The sequence below is a fragment of the Lissotriton helveticus genome, chromosome 5_1 (genome assembly GCF_964261635.1).
Source record: "Lissotriton helveticus chromosome 5_1, aLisHel1.1, whole genome shotgun sequence".
Lineage (NCBI taxonomy): Eukaryota > Metazoa > Chordata > Amphibia > Caudata > Salamandridae > Lissotriton > Lissotriton helveticus.
In genome coordinates this window covers 2,121,772,404-2,121,790,091 of record NC_136065.1, presented here as the reverse complement: position 1 = coordinate 2,121,790,091, position 17,688 = coordinate 2,121,772,404, and the positions used below count along the sequence as shown (strand labels likewise).

General features: G+C 49.5%; 2 protein-coding genes across 6 annotated transcripts in view; one reads left to right on the top strand and one right to left on the bottom strand.

The window, feature by feature from the left end:
* Window positions 1–17,688, bottom strand: part of FAM78A (family with sequence similarity 78 member A) — a 984,894-nt gene that overhangs the window by 27,707 nt on the left and 939,499 nt on the right. For all 3 annotated transcript variants that reach the window (XR_013595138.1, XR_013595140.1, XR_013595139.1), the window contains one exon: window positions 8,669–8,775. The gene's annotated coding sequence lies outside the window, so the exon portion shown is untranslated. The remainder of the gene's footprint in view (window positions 1–8,668; window positions 8,776–17,688) is intronic.
* The window catches only part of NUP214 (nucleoporin 214), a 369,960-nt gene that overhangs the window by 158,253 nt on the left and 194,019 nt on the right, over window positions 1–17,688 (top strand). For all 3 annotated transcript variants that reach the window (XM_078646199.1, XM_078646198.1, XM_078646200.1), the window contains exons 17-23: window positions 8,125–8,283; window positions 8,695–8,798; window positions 9,294–9,476; window positions 11,288–11,373; window positions 14,017–14,100; window positions 15,202–15,468; window positions 16,851–17,009. In XM_078646199.1, coding sequence (XP_078502325.1) covers window positions 8,125–8,283; window positions 8,695–8,798; window positions 9,294–9,476; window positions 11,288–11,373; window positions 14,017–14,100; window positions 15,202–15,468; window positions 16,851–17,009 — 1,042 coding nt within the window. The remainder of the gene's footprint in view (window positions 1–8,124; window positions 8,284–8,694; window positions 8,799–9,293; window positions 9,477–11,287; window positions 11,374–14,016; window positions 14,101–15,201; window positions 15,469–16,850; window positions 17,010–17,688) is intronic.

Here is a 17,688-nt window from a genome sequence, read left to right as displayed (position 1 = left end):
ATGTCCTCCATGCTCACTGAACAGTTGGCCATGCACCCCATGCTCACTGAACAGTTGGCCATGTCCTCCATGCTCACTGAACAGTTGGCCATGTCCTCCATGCTCACTGAACAGTTGGCCATGCACCCCATTCTCACTGGACAGTTGACCGTATACTCCATGGTTACCGAACAGTTGGCCCTGTACTCCATGCTCACGGGATAGCTGTCATGTACTCCATGCTCACGGGATAGCTGTTATGTACTCCATGCTCACTGAACAGTAGGCCATGTCCTCCATGCTCACTGAACAGTTGGCCATGTCCTCCATGCTCACTGAACAGTTGGCCATGCACCCCATGCTCACTGGACAGTTGAACGTATACTCCATGGTCACCGAACAGTTGGCCCTGTACTCCATGCTCACGGGATAGCTGTCATGTACTCCATGCTCACGGGATAGCTGTAATGTACTCCATGCTCACGGGATAGCTGTCATGTACTCCATGCTCACGGGATAGCTGTCATGTACTCCATGCTCACGGGATAGCTGTCATGTACTCCATGCTCACGGGATAGCTGTCATGTACTCCATGCTCACGGGATAGCTGTCATGTACTCCATGCTCACGGGATAGCTGTCATGTACTCCATGCTCACGGATAGCTGTCATGTACTCCATGCTCACTGAACAGTTGGCCATGTCCTCCATGCTCACTGAACAGTTGGCCATGTCCTCCATGCTCACTGAACAGTTGGCCATGTCCTCCATGCTCACTGAACAGTTGGCCATGTCCTCCATGCTCACTGAACAGTTGGCCATGTCCTCCATGCTCACTGAACAGTTGGCCATGTCCTCCATGCTCACTGAACAGTTGGCCATGTCCTCCATGCTCACTGAACAGTTGGCCATGCACCCCATGCTCACTGAACAGTTGGCCATGCATCCCATGCTCACTGAACAGTTGGCCATGTACCCCATGCTCACTGGACAGTTGGCCATGTCCTCCATGCTCACTGAACAGTTGGCCATGTCCTCCATGCTCACTGAACAGTTGGCCATGTCCTCCATGCTCACTGAACAGTTGGCCATGCACCCCATGCTCACTGAACAGGTGGCCATGTACCCCCTGCTCACTGGACAGTTGGCCATGTCCTCCGTGCTCACTGAACAGTTGGCCATGTCCTCCATGCTCACTGAACAGTTGGCCATGCACCCCATGCTCACTGAACAGTTGGCCATGTACTCCGTGCTCACTGAACAGTTGGCCATGTACTCCGTGCTCACGGGATAGCTGTCATGTACTCCATGCTCACTGAACAGTAGGCCATGTCCTCCGTGCTCACTGAACAGTTGGCCATGTCCTCCATGCTCACTGAACAGTTGGCCATGCACCCCATGCTCACTGAACAGTTGGCCATGCACCCCATGCTCACTGAACAGTTGGCCATGTACTCCGTGCTCACTGAACAGTTGGCCATGTACTCCGTGCTCACGGGATAGCTGTCATGTACTCCATGCTCACGGGATAGCTGTCATGTACTCCATGCTCACGGGATAGCTGTCATGTACTCCATGCTCACTGAACAGTAGGCCATGTCCTCCATGCTCACTGAACAGTTGGCCATGTACTCCGTGCTCACTGAACAGTTGGCCATGTACTCCGTGCTCACGGGATAGCTGTCATGTACTCCATGCTCACTGAACAGTTGGCCATGTACCCCATGCTCACTGAACAGTTGGCCATGTACTCCATGTTCACTGAACAGTTGGCCATGTACTCCATGTTCACTGAACAGTTGGCCATGTACTCCATGTTCACTGAACAGTTGGCCATGTACTCCATGCTCACTGAACAGTTGGCCATGTCCTCCACGCTCACTGAACAGTTGGCCATGTCCTCCACGCTCACTGAACAGTTGGCCATGTACTCCATGCTCACTGAACAGTTGGCCATGTACTCCATGCTCACTGAACAGTTTGCCATGTACTCCATGCTCACTGGACAGTTGGCCATGTACTCCATGTTCACTGAACAGTTGGCCATGTACTCCACGCTCACTGGACAGTTGGCCATGTCCTCCATGCTCACTGAACAGTTGGCCATGTCCTCCATGCTCACTGAACAGTTGGCCATGTCCTCCGTGCTCACTGGACAGTTGGCCATGTCCTCCATGCTCACTGAACAGTTGGCCATGTCCTCCATGCTCACTGAACAGTTGGCCATATCCTCCATGCTCACTGAACAGTTGGCCATGTACTCCATGCTCACTGGACAGTTGGCCATGTCCTCCATGCTCACTGAACAGTTGGCCATGTCCTCCATGCTCACTGAACAGTTGGCCATGCACCCCATGCTCACTGAACAGTTGGCCATGTCCTCCATGCTCACTGAACAGTTGCCAATGTCCTCCATGCTCACTGAACAGTTGCCAATGTCCTCCATGCTCACTGAACAGTTGGCCATGTCCTCCATGCTCACTGAACAGTTGGCCATGTCCTCCATGCTCACTGAACAGTTGGCCATGCACCCCATTCTCACTGGACAGTTGACCGTATACTCCATGGTCACCGAACAGTTGGCCCTGTACTCCATGCTCACGGGATAGCTGTCATGTACTCCATGCTCACGGGATAGCTGTTATGTACTCCATGCTCACTGAACAGTAGGCCATGTCCTCCATGCTCACTGAACAGTTGGCCATGTCCTCCATGCTCACTGAACAGTTGGCCATGCACCCCATGCTCACTGGACAGTTGACCGTATACTCCATGGTCACCGAACAGTTGGCCCTGTACTCCATGCTCACGGGATAGCTGTCATGTACTCCATGCTCACGGGATAGCTGTCATGTACTCCATGCTCACGGGATAGCTGTCATGTACTCCATGCTCACGGGATAGCTGTCATGTACTCCATGCTCACGGGATAGCTGTCATGTACTCCGTGCTCACGGGATAGCTGTCATGTACTCCATGCTCACGGGATAGCTGTCATGTACTCCATGCTCACGGGATAGCTGTCATGTACTCCATGCTCACGGGATAGCTGTCATGTACTCCATGCTCACGGGATAGCTGTCATGTACTCCATGCTCACTGAACAGTAGGCCATGTCCTCCATGCTCACTGAACAGTTGGCCATGTCCTCCATGCTCACTGAACAGTTGGCCATGTCCTCCATGCTCACTGAACAGTTGGCCATGTCCTCCATGCTCACTGAACAGTTGGCCATGTCCTCCATGCTCACTGAACAGTTGGCCATGCATCCCATGCTCACTGAACAGTTGGCCATGTACCCCATGCTCACTGGACAGTTGGCCATGTCCTCCATGCTCACTGGACAGTTGGCCATGTCCTCCATGCTCACTGAACAGTTGGCCATGTCCTCCATGCTCACTGAACAGTTGGCCATGTCCTCCATGCTCACTGAACAGTTGGCCATGTCCTCCATGCTCACTGAACAGTTGGCCATGCACCCCATGCTCACTGAACAGTTGGCCATGTCCTCCATGCTCACTGAACAGTTGGCCATGTCCTCCATGCTCACTGAACAGTTGGCCATGCACCCCATTCTCACTGGACAGTTGACCGTATACTCCATGGTTACCGAACAGTTGGCCCTGTACTCCATGCTCACGGGATAGCTGTCATGTACTCCATGCTCACGGGATAGCTGTTATGTACTCCATGCTCACTGAACAGTAGGCCATGTCCTCCATGCTCACTGAACAGTTGGCCATGTCCTCCATGCTCACTGAACAGTTGGCCATGCACCCCATGCTCACTGGACAGTTGACCGTATACTCCATGGTCACCGAACAGTTGGCCCTGTACTCCATGCTCACGGGATAGCTGTCATGTACTCCATGCTCACGGGATAGCTGTAATGTACTCCATGCTCACGGGATAGCTGTCATGTACTCCATGCTCACGGGATAGCTGTCATGTACTCCATGCTCACGGGATAGCTGTCATGTACTCCATGCTCACGGGATAGCTGTCATGTACTCCATGCTCACGGGATAGCTGTCATGTACTCCATGCTCACGGGATAGCTGTCATGTACTCCATGCTCACGGGATAGCTGTCATGTACTCCATGCTCACGGATAGCTGTCATGTACTCCATGCTCACTGAACAGTTGGCCATGTCCTCCATGCTCACTGAACAGTTGGCCATGTCCTCCATGCTCACTGAACAGTTGGCCATGTCCTCCATGCTCACTGAACAGTTGGCCATGTCCTCCATGCTCACTGAACAGTTGGCCATGTCCTCCATGCTCACTGAACAGTTGGCCATGTCCTCCATGCTCACTGAACAGTTGGCCATGTCCTCCATGCTCACTGAACAGTTGGCCATGCACCCCATGCTCACTGAACAGTTGGCCATGCATCCCATGCTCACTGAACAGTTGGCCATGTACCCCATGCTCACTGGACAGTTGGCCATGTCCTCCATGCTCACTGAACAGTTGGCCATGTCCTCCATGCTCACTGAACAGTTGGCCATGTCCTCCATGCTCACTGAACAGTTGGCCATGCACCCCATGCTCACTGAACAGGTGGCCATGTACCCCCTGCTCACTGGACAGTTGGCCATGTCCTCCGTGCTCACTGAACAGTTGGCCATGTCCTCCATGCTCACTGAACAGTTGGCCATGCACCCCATGCTCACTGAACAGTTGGCCATGTACTCCGTGCTCACTGAACAGTTGGCCATGTACTCCGTGCTCACGGGATAGCTGTCATGTACTCCATGCTCACTGAACAGTAGGCCATGTCCTCCGTGCTCACTGAACAGTTGGCCATGTCCTCCGTGCTCACTGAACAGTTGGCCATGCACCCCATGCTCACTGAACAGTTGGCCCTGTACTCCATGCTCATGGGATAGCTGTCATGTACTCCATGCTCATGGGATAGCTGTCATGTACTCCATGCTCACTGAACAGTTGGCCATGTACCCCTTGCTCACTGGACAGTTGGCCATGTCCTCCATGCTCACTGAACAGTTGGCCATGTCCTCCATGCTCACTGAACAGTTGGCCATGCACCCCATGCTCACTGAACAGTTGGCCATGTACTCCGTGCTCACTGAACAGTTGGCCATGTACTCCGTGCTCACGGGATAGCTGTCATGTACTCCATGCTCACTGAACAGTTGGCCATGTCCTCCATGCTCACTGAACAGTTGGCCATGTCCTCCATGCTCACTGAACAGTTGGCCATGCACCCCATGCTCACTGAACAGTTGGCCATGCACCCCATGCTCACTGGACAGTTGACCGTATACTCCATGGTCACCGAACAGTTGGCCCTGTACTCCATGCTCACGGGATAGCTGTCATGTACTCCATACTCACGGGATAGCTGTCATGTACTCCATGCTCACGGGATAGCTGTCATGTACTCCATGCTCACGGGATAGCTGTAATGTACTCCATGCTCACGGGATAGCTGTCATGTACTCCATGCTCACGGGATAGCTGTCATGTACTCCATGCTCACGGGATAGCTGTCATGTCCTCCATGCTCATGGGATAGCTGTCATGTCCTCCATGCTCACGGGATAGCTGTCATGTACTCCATGCTCACGGGATAGCTGTCATGTACTCCATGCTCACGGGATAGCTGTCATGTACTCCATGCTCACGGGATAGCTGTCATGTACTCCATGCTCACGGGATAGCTGTCATGTACTCCATGCTCACGGGATAGCTGTCATGTACTCCATGCTCACGGGATAGCTGTCATGTACTCCATGCGCACGGGATAGCTGTCATGTACTCCATGCTCACGGGATAGCTGTCATGTACTCCATGCTCACGGGATAGCTGTCATGTACTCCATGCTCACGGGATAGCTGTCATGTACTCCATGCTCACGGGATAGCTGTCATGTACTCCATGCTCACGGGATAGCTGTCATGTACTCCATGCTCACGGGATAGCTGTCATGTCCTCCATGCTCACTGAACAGTAGGCCATGTCCTCCATGCTCACTGAACAGTTGGCCATGTCCTCCATGCTCACTGAACAGTTGGCCATGCACCCCATGCTCACTGAACAGTTGGCCATGCACCCCATGCTCACTGGACAGTTGACCGTATACTCCATGGTCACCGAACAGTTGGCCCTGTACTCCATGCTCACTGAAAAGTTGGCCATGCACCCCATGCTCACTGAACAGTTGGCCATGTCCTCCATGCTCACTGAACAGTTGGCCATGCACCCCATGCTCACTGAACAGTTGGCCATGTACTCCGTGCTCACTGAACAGTTGGCCATGTACTCCGTGCTCACGGGATAGCTGTCATGTACTCCATGCTCACTGAACAATAGGCCATGTCCTCCATGCTCACTGAACAGTTGGCCATGTCCTCCGTGCTCACTGAACAGTTGGCCATGTCCTCCATGCTCACTGAACAGTTGGCCATGTCCTCCATGCTCACTGAACAGTTGGCCATGTCCTCCATGCTCACTGAACAGTTGGCCATGCACCCCATGCTCACTGGACAGTTGGCCATGTACCCCATGCTCACTGAACAGTTGGCCATGCACCCCATGCTCACTGAACAGTTGGCCATGTCCTCCATGCTCACTGAACAGTTGGCCATGTCCTCCATGCTCACTGAACAGTTGGCCATGTCCTCCATGCTCACTGAACAGTTGGCCATGCACCCCATGCTCACTGAACAGTTGGCCATGCACCCCATGCTCACTGAACTGTTGGCCATGTCCTCCATGCTCACTGAACTGTTGGCCATGTCCTCCATGCTCACTGAACAGTTGGCCATGTCCTCCATGCTCACTGAACAGTTGGCCATGCACCCCATGCTCACTGAACAGTTGGCCATGCATCCCATGCTCACTGAACAGTTGGCCATGTACCCCATGCTCACTGGACAGTTGGCCATGTCCTCCATGCTCACTGAACAGTTGGCCATGTCCTCCATGCTCACTGAACAGTTGGCCATGTCCTCCATGCTCACTGAACAGTTGGCCATGTCCTCCATGCTCACTGAACAGTTGGCCATGTCCTCCATGCTCACTGAACAGTTGGCCATGCACCCCATGCTCACTGAACAGTTGGCCATGTCCTCCATGCTCACTGAACAGTTGGCCATGTACTCCATGCTCACTGGACAGTTGGCCATGTCCTCCATGCTCACTGAACAGTTGGCCATGTCCTCCATGCTCACTGAACAGTTGGCCATGTCCTCCATGCTCACTGAACAGTTGGCCATGTGCTCCATGCTCACTGAACAGTTGGCCATGTCCTCCATGCTCACTGAACAGTTGGCCATGTCCTCCATGCTCACTGAACAGTTGGCCATGCACCCCATGCTCACTGAACAGTTGGCCATGCACCCCATGCTCACTGAACAGTTGGCCATGTCCTCCATGCTCACTGAACAGTTGGCCATGCACCCCATGCTCACTGAACAGTTGGCCATGCACCCCATGCTCACTGAACAGTTGGCCATGCACCCCATGCTCACTGAACAGTTGGCCATGCACCCCATGCTCACTGAACAGTTGGCCATGCACCCCATGCTCACTGAACAGTTGGCCATGTCCTCCCTGCTCACTGAACAGTTGGCCATGTCCTCCCTGCTCACTGAACAGTTGGCCATGTCCTCCATGCTCACTGAACAGTAGGCCATGTCCTCCATGCTCACTGAACAGTTGGCCATGCACCCCATGCTCACTGGACAGTTGACCGTATACTCCATGGTCATTGAACAGTTGGCCCTGTACACCATGCTCACGGGATAGCTGTCATGTACTCCATGCTCACGGGATAGCTGTCATGTACTCCATGCTCACGGGATAGCTGTCATGTACTCCATGCTCACGGGATAGCTGTCATGTACTCTGTGTTCTCTGAACAGTTAACCATGGATGCCGTGTTCACACATCAGTTGGCCGTGGACTTCATGATGATGGTGTAGTTTGCCATTGATCCCTGCTCTCAGCGTACTTTGCCAGATACTGTGTTCTGTGTCTAGGTTATCATGCACCGCGTGTTTATTCAGTGGTTAAACATCATGTTCCCCAGATAGTTTACTAGCTGATTAATAATCATACCACAACCATTGATTGCTGCCTCCAGCCTTCTCTAACGCCTGTATATCTCTGTGACAGTCCCTCCACGGTGACATAGGCACCCTGAAGACCGTGCTGCTGGAAGGCTACGCTGGACTGGAGGATGCAAAGGAGCAGAATGAACGTGGACGGGACCCTGCGTACATGCACCTGCTCTATAAGAAGCCGTTGGACCCCAAAAGCGAGGCTCAGGTGCAGGTACTGTGGACTATTATAGGGCATTAGTGAACAGAGATGCAACCCACCCTTGTTTATTAGAGTTGAATGTTTAAAGCGCCTTCTTACCAGGAGCTGCTCGCCGTACTCTCCCTATGGGGAGCTGTGCATTCACACACTCTCAGTACCTTAAATCGAGTTTATTTCAGCTGCTAGATTTTGGGAAAGTGTCCTATTGAGGTAAAGCATGTGTCCTAGTGCATTTTTGATGAGGTTCACACATCACCATTCCATTCCTTGTGGTCGGTGATAAGGACATCATTGGTAGTTGAGGGATGGTGGTGGGGAGAGGGCTTTGCTGTGGTCTACCAATCTTTCTATGCATTGTGGTAACACACAGGAGGTGCGATTCTGGGGAGATATTTACAGTACGTCTCTTCAAATCTGTGGCAGGAAATCCGACGTTTGCACCAGTACGTGAAGTTTGCTGTCCAGGATGTGAGTGACGTGCTGGACCTGGAGTGGGAACGGCACCTAGAGAAGAAGAAGAAACAAAAGTGAGTCTTTATAGGATCCCATGGTTTCATATATGGGCAGGTGTAAGGGGACTTTGTCAGGCCTTCTTTGTGCCCCTCAAAGAGAGGGAGCAGGTGGGTGAATGTTCTTACTTGAAGGGGCAGGTTGCTTGCTTAATGTAGGCGACTGAGCTGCTTGTGTGGGCAAGAGATCTTGGGGACCTGACGAGTGTGATTATTTTAGTATGTATGTTTGGTGATAGTAAACACTTTCTACCTGATGATGGAGCTCTTCACTTGAAGACAGGTGTTCACTTACAGTTTATATATTCTCTGTTCTTGTTAGGCTAGGCCAGACTTAGTTTCACTTTGTTGTATTAGCACAAGTGTCCTACTGGGTGAATGTTTTTGATTTATAAAGTGCTGAGATACCCTCAAACTTGTAGATGTGCTGCCACAGTAGGTGATTCTAAAGTTCTCCCCGTCCTTGTCAAAACTTCCTTCCTGTGTACTAACTGACCCATGCCTCCTTTGCAGACGCCTGATTGTCCCAGAGCGGGAAACGTTGTTCAACACCCTGTCCAACAACCGGGAGATCATCAACCAAGAGCGGCAGAGACTGAACCGGCTGGTGGACAACCTGCAGCAGCTGAGGCTGTACAACCAGACCTCGCAGTGGTGTATGCCCAGTGAGAACTCTTCCACCAGCGGCGTGCAGAGGTCAGTCACTAAATGTGAATGTGGGATACTTGTAAAGCGCACTGTTACTCTACCCGAGTGTCCTGGCGCTGTAGACCGCTGGGGAACCCGTCCTGGTTTTCCCTGTGAGATGGTCCCTTTCTGGGTATCTCCAGGGTGAAACGAGGCATCCCCGGCGTCTGTGGGGGGCTGTTGTAGAGATAAGGCAAGCTTAATGCCCAGAGTTGCCGAGTGTGTTCCCTGGTTAGAGTACGCACTGAGGCGAGAATTATCGAGTCCGTTGACCCTGGTCCAAGACCCTGCCGCGTCGGGAATTGAACCCTGGTCCCGGGCTGATCTCTGCTTACAGGTCCGCCGCCTCTAACCAGTGAGCCACACTTCTCCACTCACTCACTAACGAGCACAGCTGGAAAGTTTACACCAAGACCTATATGCTACTACGTCCCTCTTTGCAGAGACTATATTGCACAAATCTTTGGAGTCCGCAGACTGCAGTAACAAACAGTATGTCAACTGCTTTGTTTCGCTTCTATGTTAACTCAGATTTGAATGGGAATAAAATAGACAGGGCAGTTGTTGGAAAATCTGCATGTGGAGTTACTGCTGAATGTTGACGTATTGCATTTGCTGCATTCTCGAAGTGTTTGGATTGAATAAAAGCCTGGGTGAGTGCTGATGTTATGAATGTTTAGCATCTTTTACCTGTGACATTTTATACACGCGTTCCCATTTCAGAGTTTCTTTAAGCCGTCCAGTAAGAAGTGGCTGAATATGTGCCTGAATGTCTTCTGAATGTTTTAGACATTGGTTGTGGACCTCACATGTTATGTTATGTTATTCGCATTTATACCGCGCACAGCTGCCCCAGCAAAGGGGCGTCCCGGCGCTTTACAAGGTCCACAAAACACAACTCGGTTAAAAGGCCAGTAAGAGGGGACAACAGTGATAGAATTAAAAAAAAAAAGCTATTCAAATAAAATAGTCTTGACGGCACGTCTAAACTGCAAAAGGTCTTCAAGAGCCCGGGTGTGAGGGGGGAGAGAGTTCCACAACTTTGCCGCTAACACCCGAAATGAACGACCACCGACTCTACTCAGCCTGAAACGCGGAACAGCTGCCAGGATTTGACCCAGGGATCTAAGGGTTCGTGAGGGTACATATGGTACCAGCAAATTCTCCAATATTTGAGGAGATGAAGAATAGAATAGAGCCTGAATATTTCATTAATTGCAGAATGATTTTATCTGTTGGACAAAGACAAATGACTCATGTTTGGGTTCATGCAATGTTACAAATAGCGTTTGCCTGTTCCTCGAATAAACAATGTCCACCAGGTGGGAAGGGAAGGCTTGTGAGTGTTATTGGAAGCCGCCTCATGGCGGTGCTTTACTGTCCATGTGAATACAAAGAATCGCCAAGCACAGGGCTCTATACTCTGCCGCTTCATTAGATAGCCCTGTTCATTCCCCGTGCTCTACCTCGCATCCACCCAGCCCCCTGCATTCAAAATGCAAAGCAGGTTGTGAGTTTAGTCAAAGAGAATACACTGTTCAGATGTAAAACATTTAAAGGCAATGCAAGGACTCATTTTCAACTTTAATTACATTTCAATGATCATTGCATCTCTCTTTGAGACAGGACAGAAGCATTGATTATGGGTATGTGGGATTGTATATTGTTATTTGGCCCGGATGGAGAGTCTTTTCACCTGAAATATTTGTGGGTCTGGTGATCTTCAAATACCATGAATTGCTTTTTGTTGTTACCAGTGTGTGACACCAAGCAGAGATGTACCTTACTATATTGACTTTGTTTTCTCTCTCTCTCTCCAGCCTTGATCTGGAGCTTGAAAGCCTACGTGATGCTTTGACCAAAACCACATTGGATTCTCCAGCTAAGCCTTTGCCGAAACTACCTGGTAATGTTTTTCGCAGAATGTGGTACTGTCATGGTAATATATTTGCTGCCTGTTGTACCATTCTAGTGACACTACCTGAGCTTGTGTTGCTGTCCTTCCTGCTACAAGACACAGTCCAGATACTACAAGCTCCTTGTAATGGACTGTCAAGGGGATGCTTTCTGCTGAAGGGGATACTGCTGTGCGTTATTCTTGTGCTTGTAATATCCTGATCCCTGTGGCTAGTGCTTGGCCTTCAGCTCATGGGAAGGGCAGGTGAGGAGAGGTGGGAGAGAGCAATATCGTTGTGGGGTGGAGTGATGAAGTAGTCACCGGACTTTTGTGAGAGGGGAAAGTGGAGTTAACCAGAACCTTGGTGGGGGTGGCAGGAGGGATGGAGAACTGAAAGGACAGCAGGGGCCACCATACCCCTGTTGCAGGTAGGTTTGCAGTCCCCTTGACCTCTGTGGAAAGGAAAGGGCAACTACATCTCTGGGGAGGAAGGCGTAATTAAGCACCGAAACATGTGTGGATGTGGGGCTGAATTAGGGGTCAGTGAGCTAGGAATGACCTACATCCTACGGGGTGAAAATGGTGACCAGATTCCATTGAATGGTACCCAGACCACAGTGGGGGTGAGGTAGGTGGTTTTGGGGATCAGCCCTACATGAGTGAGGGAGGTATTGTGACAGTTTAGCCCTCTTCCACTTTTCTACACATTTTTTAATCTTAACCTTCCGGGGCCCTATTACCCATAGGGTACAATTTCCCTGTTTGTGCCACGGCACTCCTTAAAACAGGAGCGCTGAGCACAACTGGGGCAGCGCACCCCATTACATTGAATGCATTGCCCACAGGTCAGCCGTGACTTTCTGCTGCTGTGGGGGCAGCATACTCCAGTACAAAATGGAGTAGCTTTGAAGCAGTCGCTCCTTGTTTCGCTGTGCGGGCGACAACCCGCCTGCATTTTCAAAAAGAGAGAGAGAGGTCCCCTTGCAGGTGGCTGCAGTGAGTGATTGCACCTGCCTGTAAGGGGATGACCTTGGGAGGGGGGTCCATAGGACCTCCTTAGCCCCCTTCGAAGGCTGCCGTCAGGGGGGCACACTGCCAGTGCACCATACTGAGCAGAGGGCTAAGCAGCAGAGCAGAATGATCACAGTCCAAGGTTGCTGCCCGCCATGGTGGAAAATGAATGTCAAAGCTTTCAAAGAACATGAGCAACTGTGACAGATAATTAGTTGAGGCAAATCAGAGCTCCAGTTATCTGTGTCACTATTCAGTAAAGCAACTGAATAAGCCAGATGACAACCTGCAGAAATTCCGACAATCAAAACATAGATTTGTACTTATTCCATGTGACACCTTTGTCCCATCGTCTTTTAGCCAGTTGTTGTTTTGTATTCTGTGGCTTGTAGTTCTGCTTTTACCAGTAAGTGTAGGAAGATGGAATTTTGTTGCAGTTGTCCCCTCACTTTTTGCCCCATTTTTGATTACTAGATGCTAGTTTTTAACTCAGACAGTGCACTGAGGCCTGCTAACCAGATCTCGGTGCCAGTGCTCATATACCTAAAACAAGTAAAGTCTTACTGTAACCCAATTGGCATAGACTTCAGGACCCAGTAAGTCCGTAGTAAATGTTACTCCTGGTACTTAGGGCATGGGTACTAAAGAGGACCCCTAAAGGCTGTGGTATGTTTTATGCCACTCTAGGGGTCCCACACACAAATTGCATGCAGGCTGCCATTGCAGGCTGTGTCGTGGTGCAAACCATAAGTGAAACACGACATGGCACAATCATTGTGTGCCATGCCAAAGTCACTGCTTGTAATATATGTAAGTCACCCCTACAGCAGGCCGGTAGCCCTAATGCAGGGTACATTATATTACAGGAGCAGACGTGTCCAACTGTGGTTTAGTTCAATTACTTGATGGTGCAAGCGAACAGGGAAACCATCTTAAGTATATGTATTAGGCACTGGTCACTACGAGATCTGCACCTACATGACTGCTTCACTGAAATCACTGGTGTTTGGTATCAAAAACCTTGTCTTAATAAATCTGTACTGATGCTAGTACTATATGTATTATGACCTGCACACAGAAGGCACCTTAGAGGTGCCCTCTGGACTCTTGCCAGTCTTCTAGTGTGCTGGCCGAGAAGATGAAGTTCTAACCTTCGTTGAGATTTGAAAAAGGACCAAATCCATTTATGTAAGGTAGTGGTGGGTTGATGACCATACTTGTGATTTTTCTGCACACAAAAAAGGTGGGAGGAACTTTGGGGGGATCGGAACACATGAAAAAGAAGGCTCACTGTAGAGTTTAGGGGCCCTCTGCTTTATGAATGAGTGAACACTGATAGATCAAGATCTTCTAGTGACGTTGCAGCTGTGTTCTCAGATAACCCTTTGCAAGTCTTTAGCCTCCTTATTTTTCCGTACCCTATTTTGTGGTGATCTGTCCTCAGTTCTCTCGGCTTTTCACAAAACCTGAGATTTCTGTGGAGCAACAAAGAGCAAAGTAAAGAAAATGAGTCTTGAACTGCAGTGTCCAGAGCCCCTAATGCCAATCCTTCTGGCGGGGCTCCATGAAAGAGGCACTATTATTTGTCTGTTTGTATTTGTTTTCTACACTAAGGATTGTGATAAATATTATTTTCCACAGGAAAGCTTTCCCCTGCAAAGCAGGCCCAACTAAGAAATTTCCTGTCCAAGAGAAAGACTCCTCCTGTGCGATCCACAGCTCCAGGTACCTTCCACGTCACTATGCACGGGTTGTGTAAAATGTGCATTGGGTGCTGAAAAGCTAACAGCATCCAGTGGTGTAATGCTAGCGTGACAATTCGTGCATGCTCCCTTTGTCTTTTTTCTTTTACCAGATATGCAGAAAATTTGCAGAATAGATGACATTTTCACTGATATAGACCTATGATTACTGAATTTAACGTTATTTGCTGAATTTCACAGAATTGTTGTAAACTGATCGAAGAATTATTTTACAAATGCACATGGAATTATCACCGTAGCATGTTGGGTGCAGCTCTTTGAAGGAGAAAGAATCTTTCAGTTTGGCTTTTTCTCACTGTTCGGTATTTCTAATAACACTTTTGACTGGAAGGTGTGGTTCAGGCAGACCCTGTTGAACATTGCAAGGGTTCTGCGTGTTGAAGTGAGTATGCAGGATCGTATAATTTCTGTTCATTGTCCTCCCATCTGCTTAAGAGATAACCAAACATGAGGTGACTTCAGTGGTGGGTCACTAACTGGCTCCGCCCCTGAACTCACCCTCCCATTCTGAAGGAACCATTTGCTGAAGTAATGTCTCTGCTGACCCTCGTTTCTCATTTTCAAATTGATGTGAGATTTATAAATTTGGAGGAAAGGTGTAGGATGATCTGTCGATACATAACATAGTAGGGGTTTCACCTGTACCATTGCTGGAAAAAGTAACTGACTACTACTACTGTGACACATGGTGTCAGAGAGGGGCCTGGTCTGAGTGAACACTGGAAAGGATGGCTCTGCCTAATTTAATTGTATAGAAGTGAAGTTTGACTGTTGTTCAGGTGTAGGTTTCTGGATAAATGTATAAAGTTGAGGATGGTGAGCAACATGACTGTACGGACGGTGAATTGTAATGAGGTTTAGACTTGTGCGGAAGGTATGTTCAGAGAGATTGAGGAGTCTGAATAATGTTGGAAGTGTTTTATTTTGTACATGCTGTGGCTGTTGAATGGAATAGGTCTGATGTGTTTGGGCAGACCATTTGTGAATTGTTGTTGGGTTCAATTGCATAATTCATTGATCTATTAATCTTTTTTTTTTTTTTTTTTTTTTTGTATTTGAACAGCCAATCTGTCCCGCTCAGCTTTCTTGTCCCCAAGGTTTTCCGATGACTTTGATGAAGTTAGTTCCACTTCGTCCATCTCACAAGCTCCAGATCCTGAGGAGGTCCAAGAGGAGGAGATACAGGAGGAAGAACATGAGGCAATGGTACCCATCCGACTCCCACGGCATGCACCGGTGGTCCGGACCCCCTCTGTTCAGCCAGGCCTAGTTACTCAGCCTCCTGTTTTTGGGAAGACCCAGCTTGGCATGGGCCCTGCTGTGACCCAAGGTGAGTGTATTGTGAACTCTGCTCGGACTGGCCCATCTCTAGCCTGAGAGTGATTCTGCTTATGGAACGTGCGTTTTCCCTACTGGGATTAAAGGGCTATGGATGGGCAAAAGAGGGAACATAATTTTAGGATACAGGAAGGGGTGGAGAGAGAGAGAGAGAGAGAGAGAGAGAGAGAGAGAGATAGAGAGAGGTCTTGCAGCTTCTCTGATGAGAGGAAAACGGGGTTGGCAGGAGACGCAGCAAGGGTGGAGCGAATGGAGTGTAAAAGGAGAGGGAATATCATTTTTTGAGAATCTGAGGGGGAGAGAGCACGCTATGCACTGATAATGGACAGATGGTGAAGGTTGTCTGCCCTGCTGGAGGCTTCTGTGCACGACCTTGAAAAGGGTGATGTGGAGGAAGTTGTAGAGCCTTTGTTAGTTCAGGTGCAGTGTCGCGGGAGAGAGTACTGGCCCTTGTTAAGAATAGACTGGGGGTGCATGCATGTGAGCATTGGCACCTTGTTAAGGAGTGTGCAGTGTTTGAAAGACACAGAGGTCCTTAGTAAGTGGAGGAACATATGCTAGAGGAGTGTGCAGCCTCTTGCTTCGAGACTTGTACTGTTCAGGCTGTCTGTAGAGGGGGGTGGGAAGGAAGTCATATGCATGGCTTTGGAAGAGCTCTGTTGCCCTACCCTGTAAGTTTATTTCAGATGTGTCTTGTGTTTTCTCCCCACTGAATGTGACCATATGTGAGTCCATGTTTTAAAATTGCTATTAGCAGCAGATCTAGTGTCTGGCGATTAAGGGTTCACAAAAAGTGTCAACATGAGGGAGAATCACTACCTTCTCTTCTGAGCTGACCAGTGGTAAAACTCTATGCTCAAAAGGTGTGGTATAGCGCGAACAGCGACAGTGTAAGCTTCTCCACAGAGTGTGTGTGTGCTATTTATCCTGCATGAAGAGTCGCAGCTCGCATTGCACGGGGCATCAACTCCTGGTTAGGTCTCACTTCCACCTCATATAAAGCATGTGTTTGGAAGTGAATTACACCAGTACCTGAAGCCCCTTACCACACAAGGCTTAAATGTTGTCTGCTGACCGCAGGTATCCTTGAGGGAACTGTGCCTCTCATGGGGCTATGCCATGTCTTGGTAAGTCCTGGGTAAAACCGTACATTAGGTTCGCATTGAAATTACCCAGTGGATTTATCACACCTGTTCCATTGCAGCTCCTGTTTGAGGAGTGCATGGGATGATTCTGTGCTGCAAGCATCACTCTGCTGCAGATTTAATCTGTGTATTCCCTGTACTTTGACTGCACTATATGTACATTCATAGTGTTTAAATCTCAGCTAATTTGTGCATAAACCTGTTTTTATTTGTTCCCCTCTCATATTAGTTCCTGCTTCAAACCGCGCTGTTCCGACTGGAGCGGACAGCACTAAGCTGGCAACCAGAACTGTCAAACATGGCGCTCCTTTGCCCAGCACCACAGTACCTGCTCAGCAGGCTGCCGCAGCAGCAGCCCTCCGGAGGCAAATGGGCAGCCAGCCTCTAGGTAAGCTCACACAAGCCCACAGTCTGTGTGCAGAACACCTCAAAGGCCACTGGGCCTCACTAAGAAGTTTAGACACCAAAATTTGGTGGATGGAAATGTTTGAATTAATCTGAACCATTGATAATAATTCTGGGCATTAACCTGCCCGACCATGCTGAAACCGTTCTGCCTTTCTCGTATTCCTGGTCAGAGGGAAGATGGCCAGCAGTTCAGGTTTCACTGTGTTACTCTTGGAGCTCTGGGTGAAGGCTAATGGGTTGTATAGTTGTTTCCTGTTTGGAGCAAACACCAGTGGCTGAGATTCATGCATCAGTCCACCCATCATTTCTTTGTTTCTCCCATTAAGATGTTGCTTTGTTTATCCAGTATTAGGGGTGTCTTTCATAGATTCACATGCCTGAATCATTCCCCGTCGTCGAGACGGGAGCCTCCGGTACATAAAAAAGTAATGTCCTATCGACATACATAGACAAAATAGGCCTAAGGGTCTCCCCTTAGTAGCCTTTCTTTGTCCTTATGCAAAAAGGACCACACTCTCACAGTCAGCCAATCAGCTCCGACCTCCCTCTAGAACCTTCCTGGGAGGAGCCTCAGTCCCTCAGATTTTCTACCGCACGTTGTGCTAGGGAGTCTCCAGCCTGAGCTCTTCTCAGGATTCCTTAAAAATCATCTACTTTCC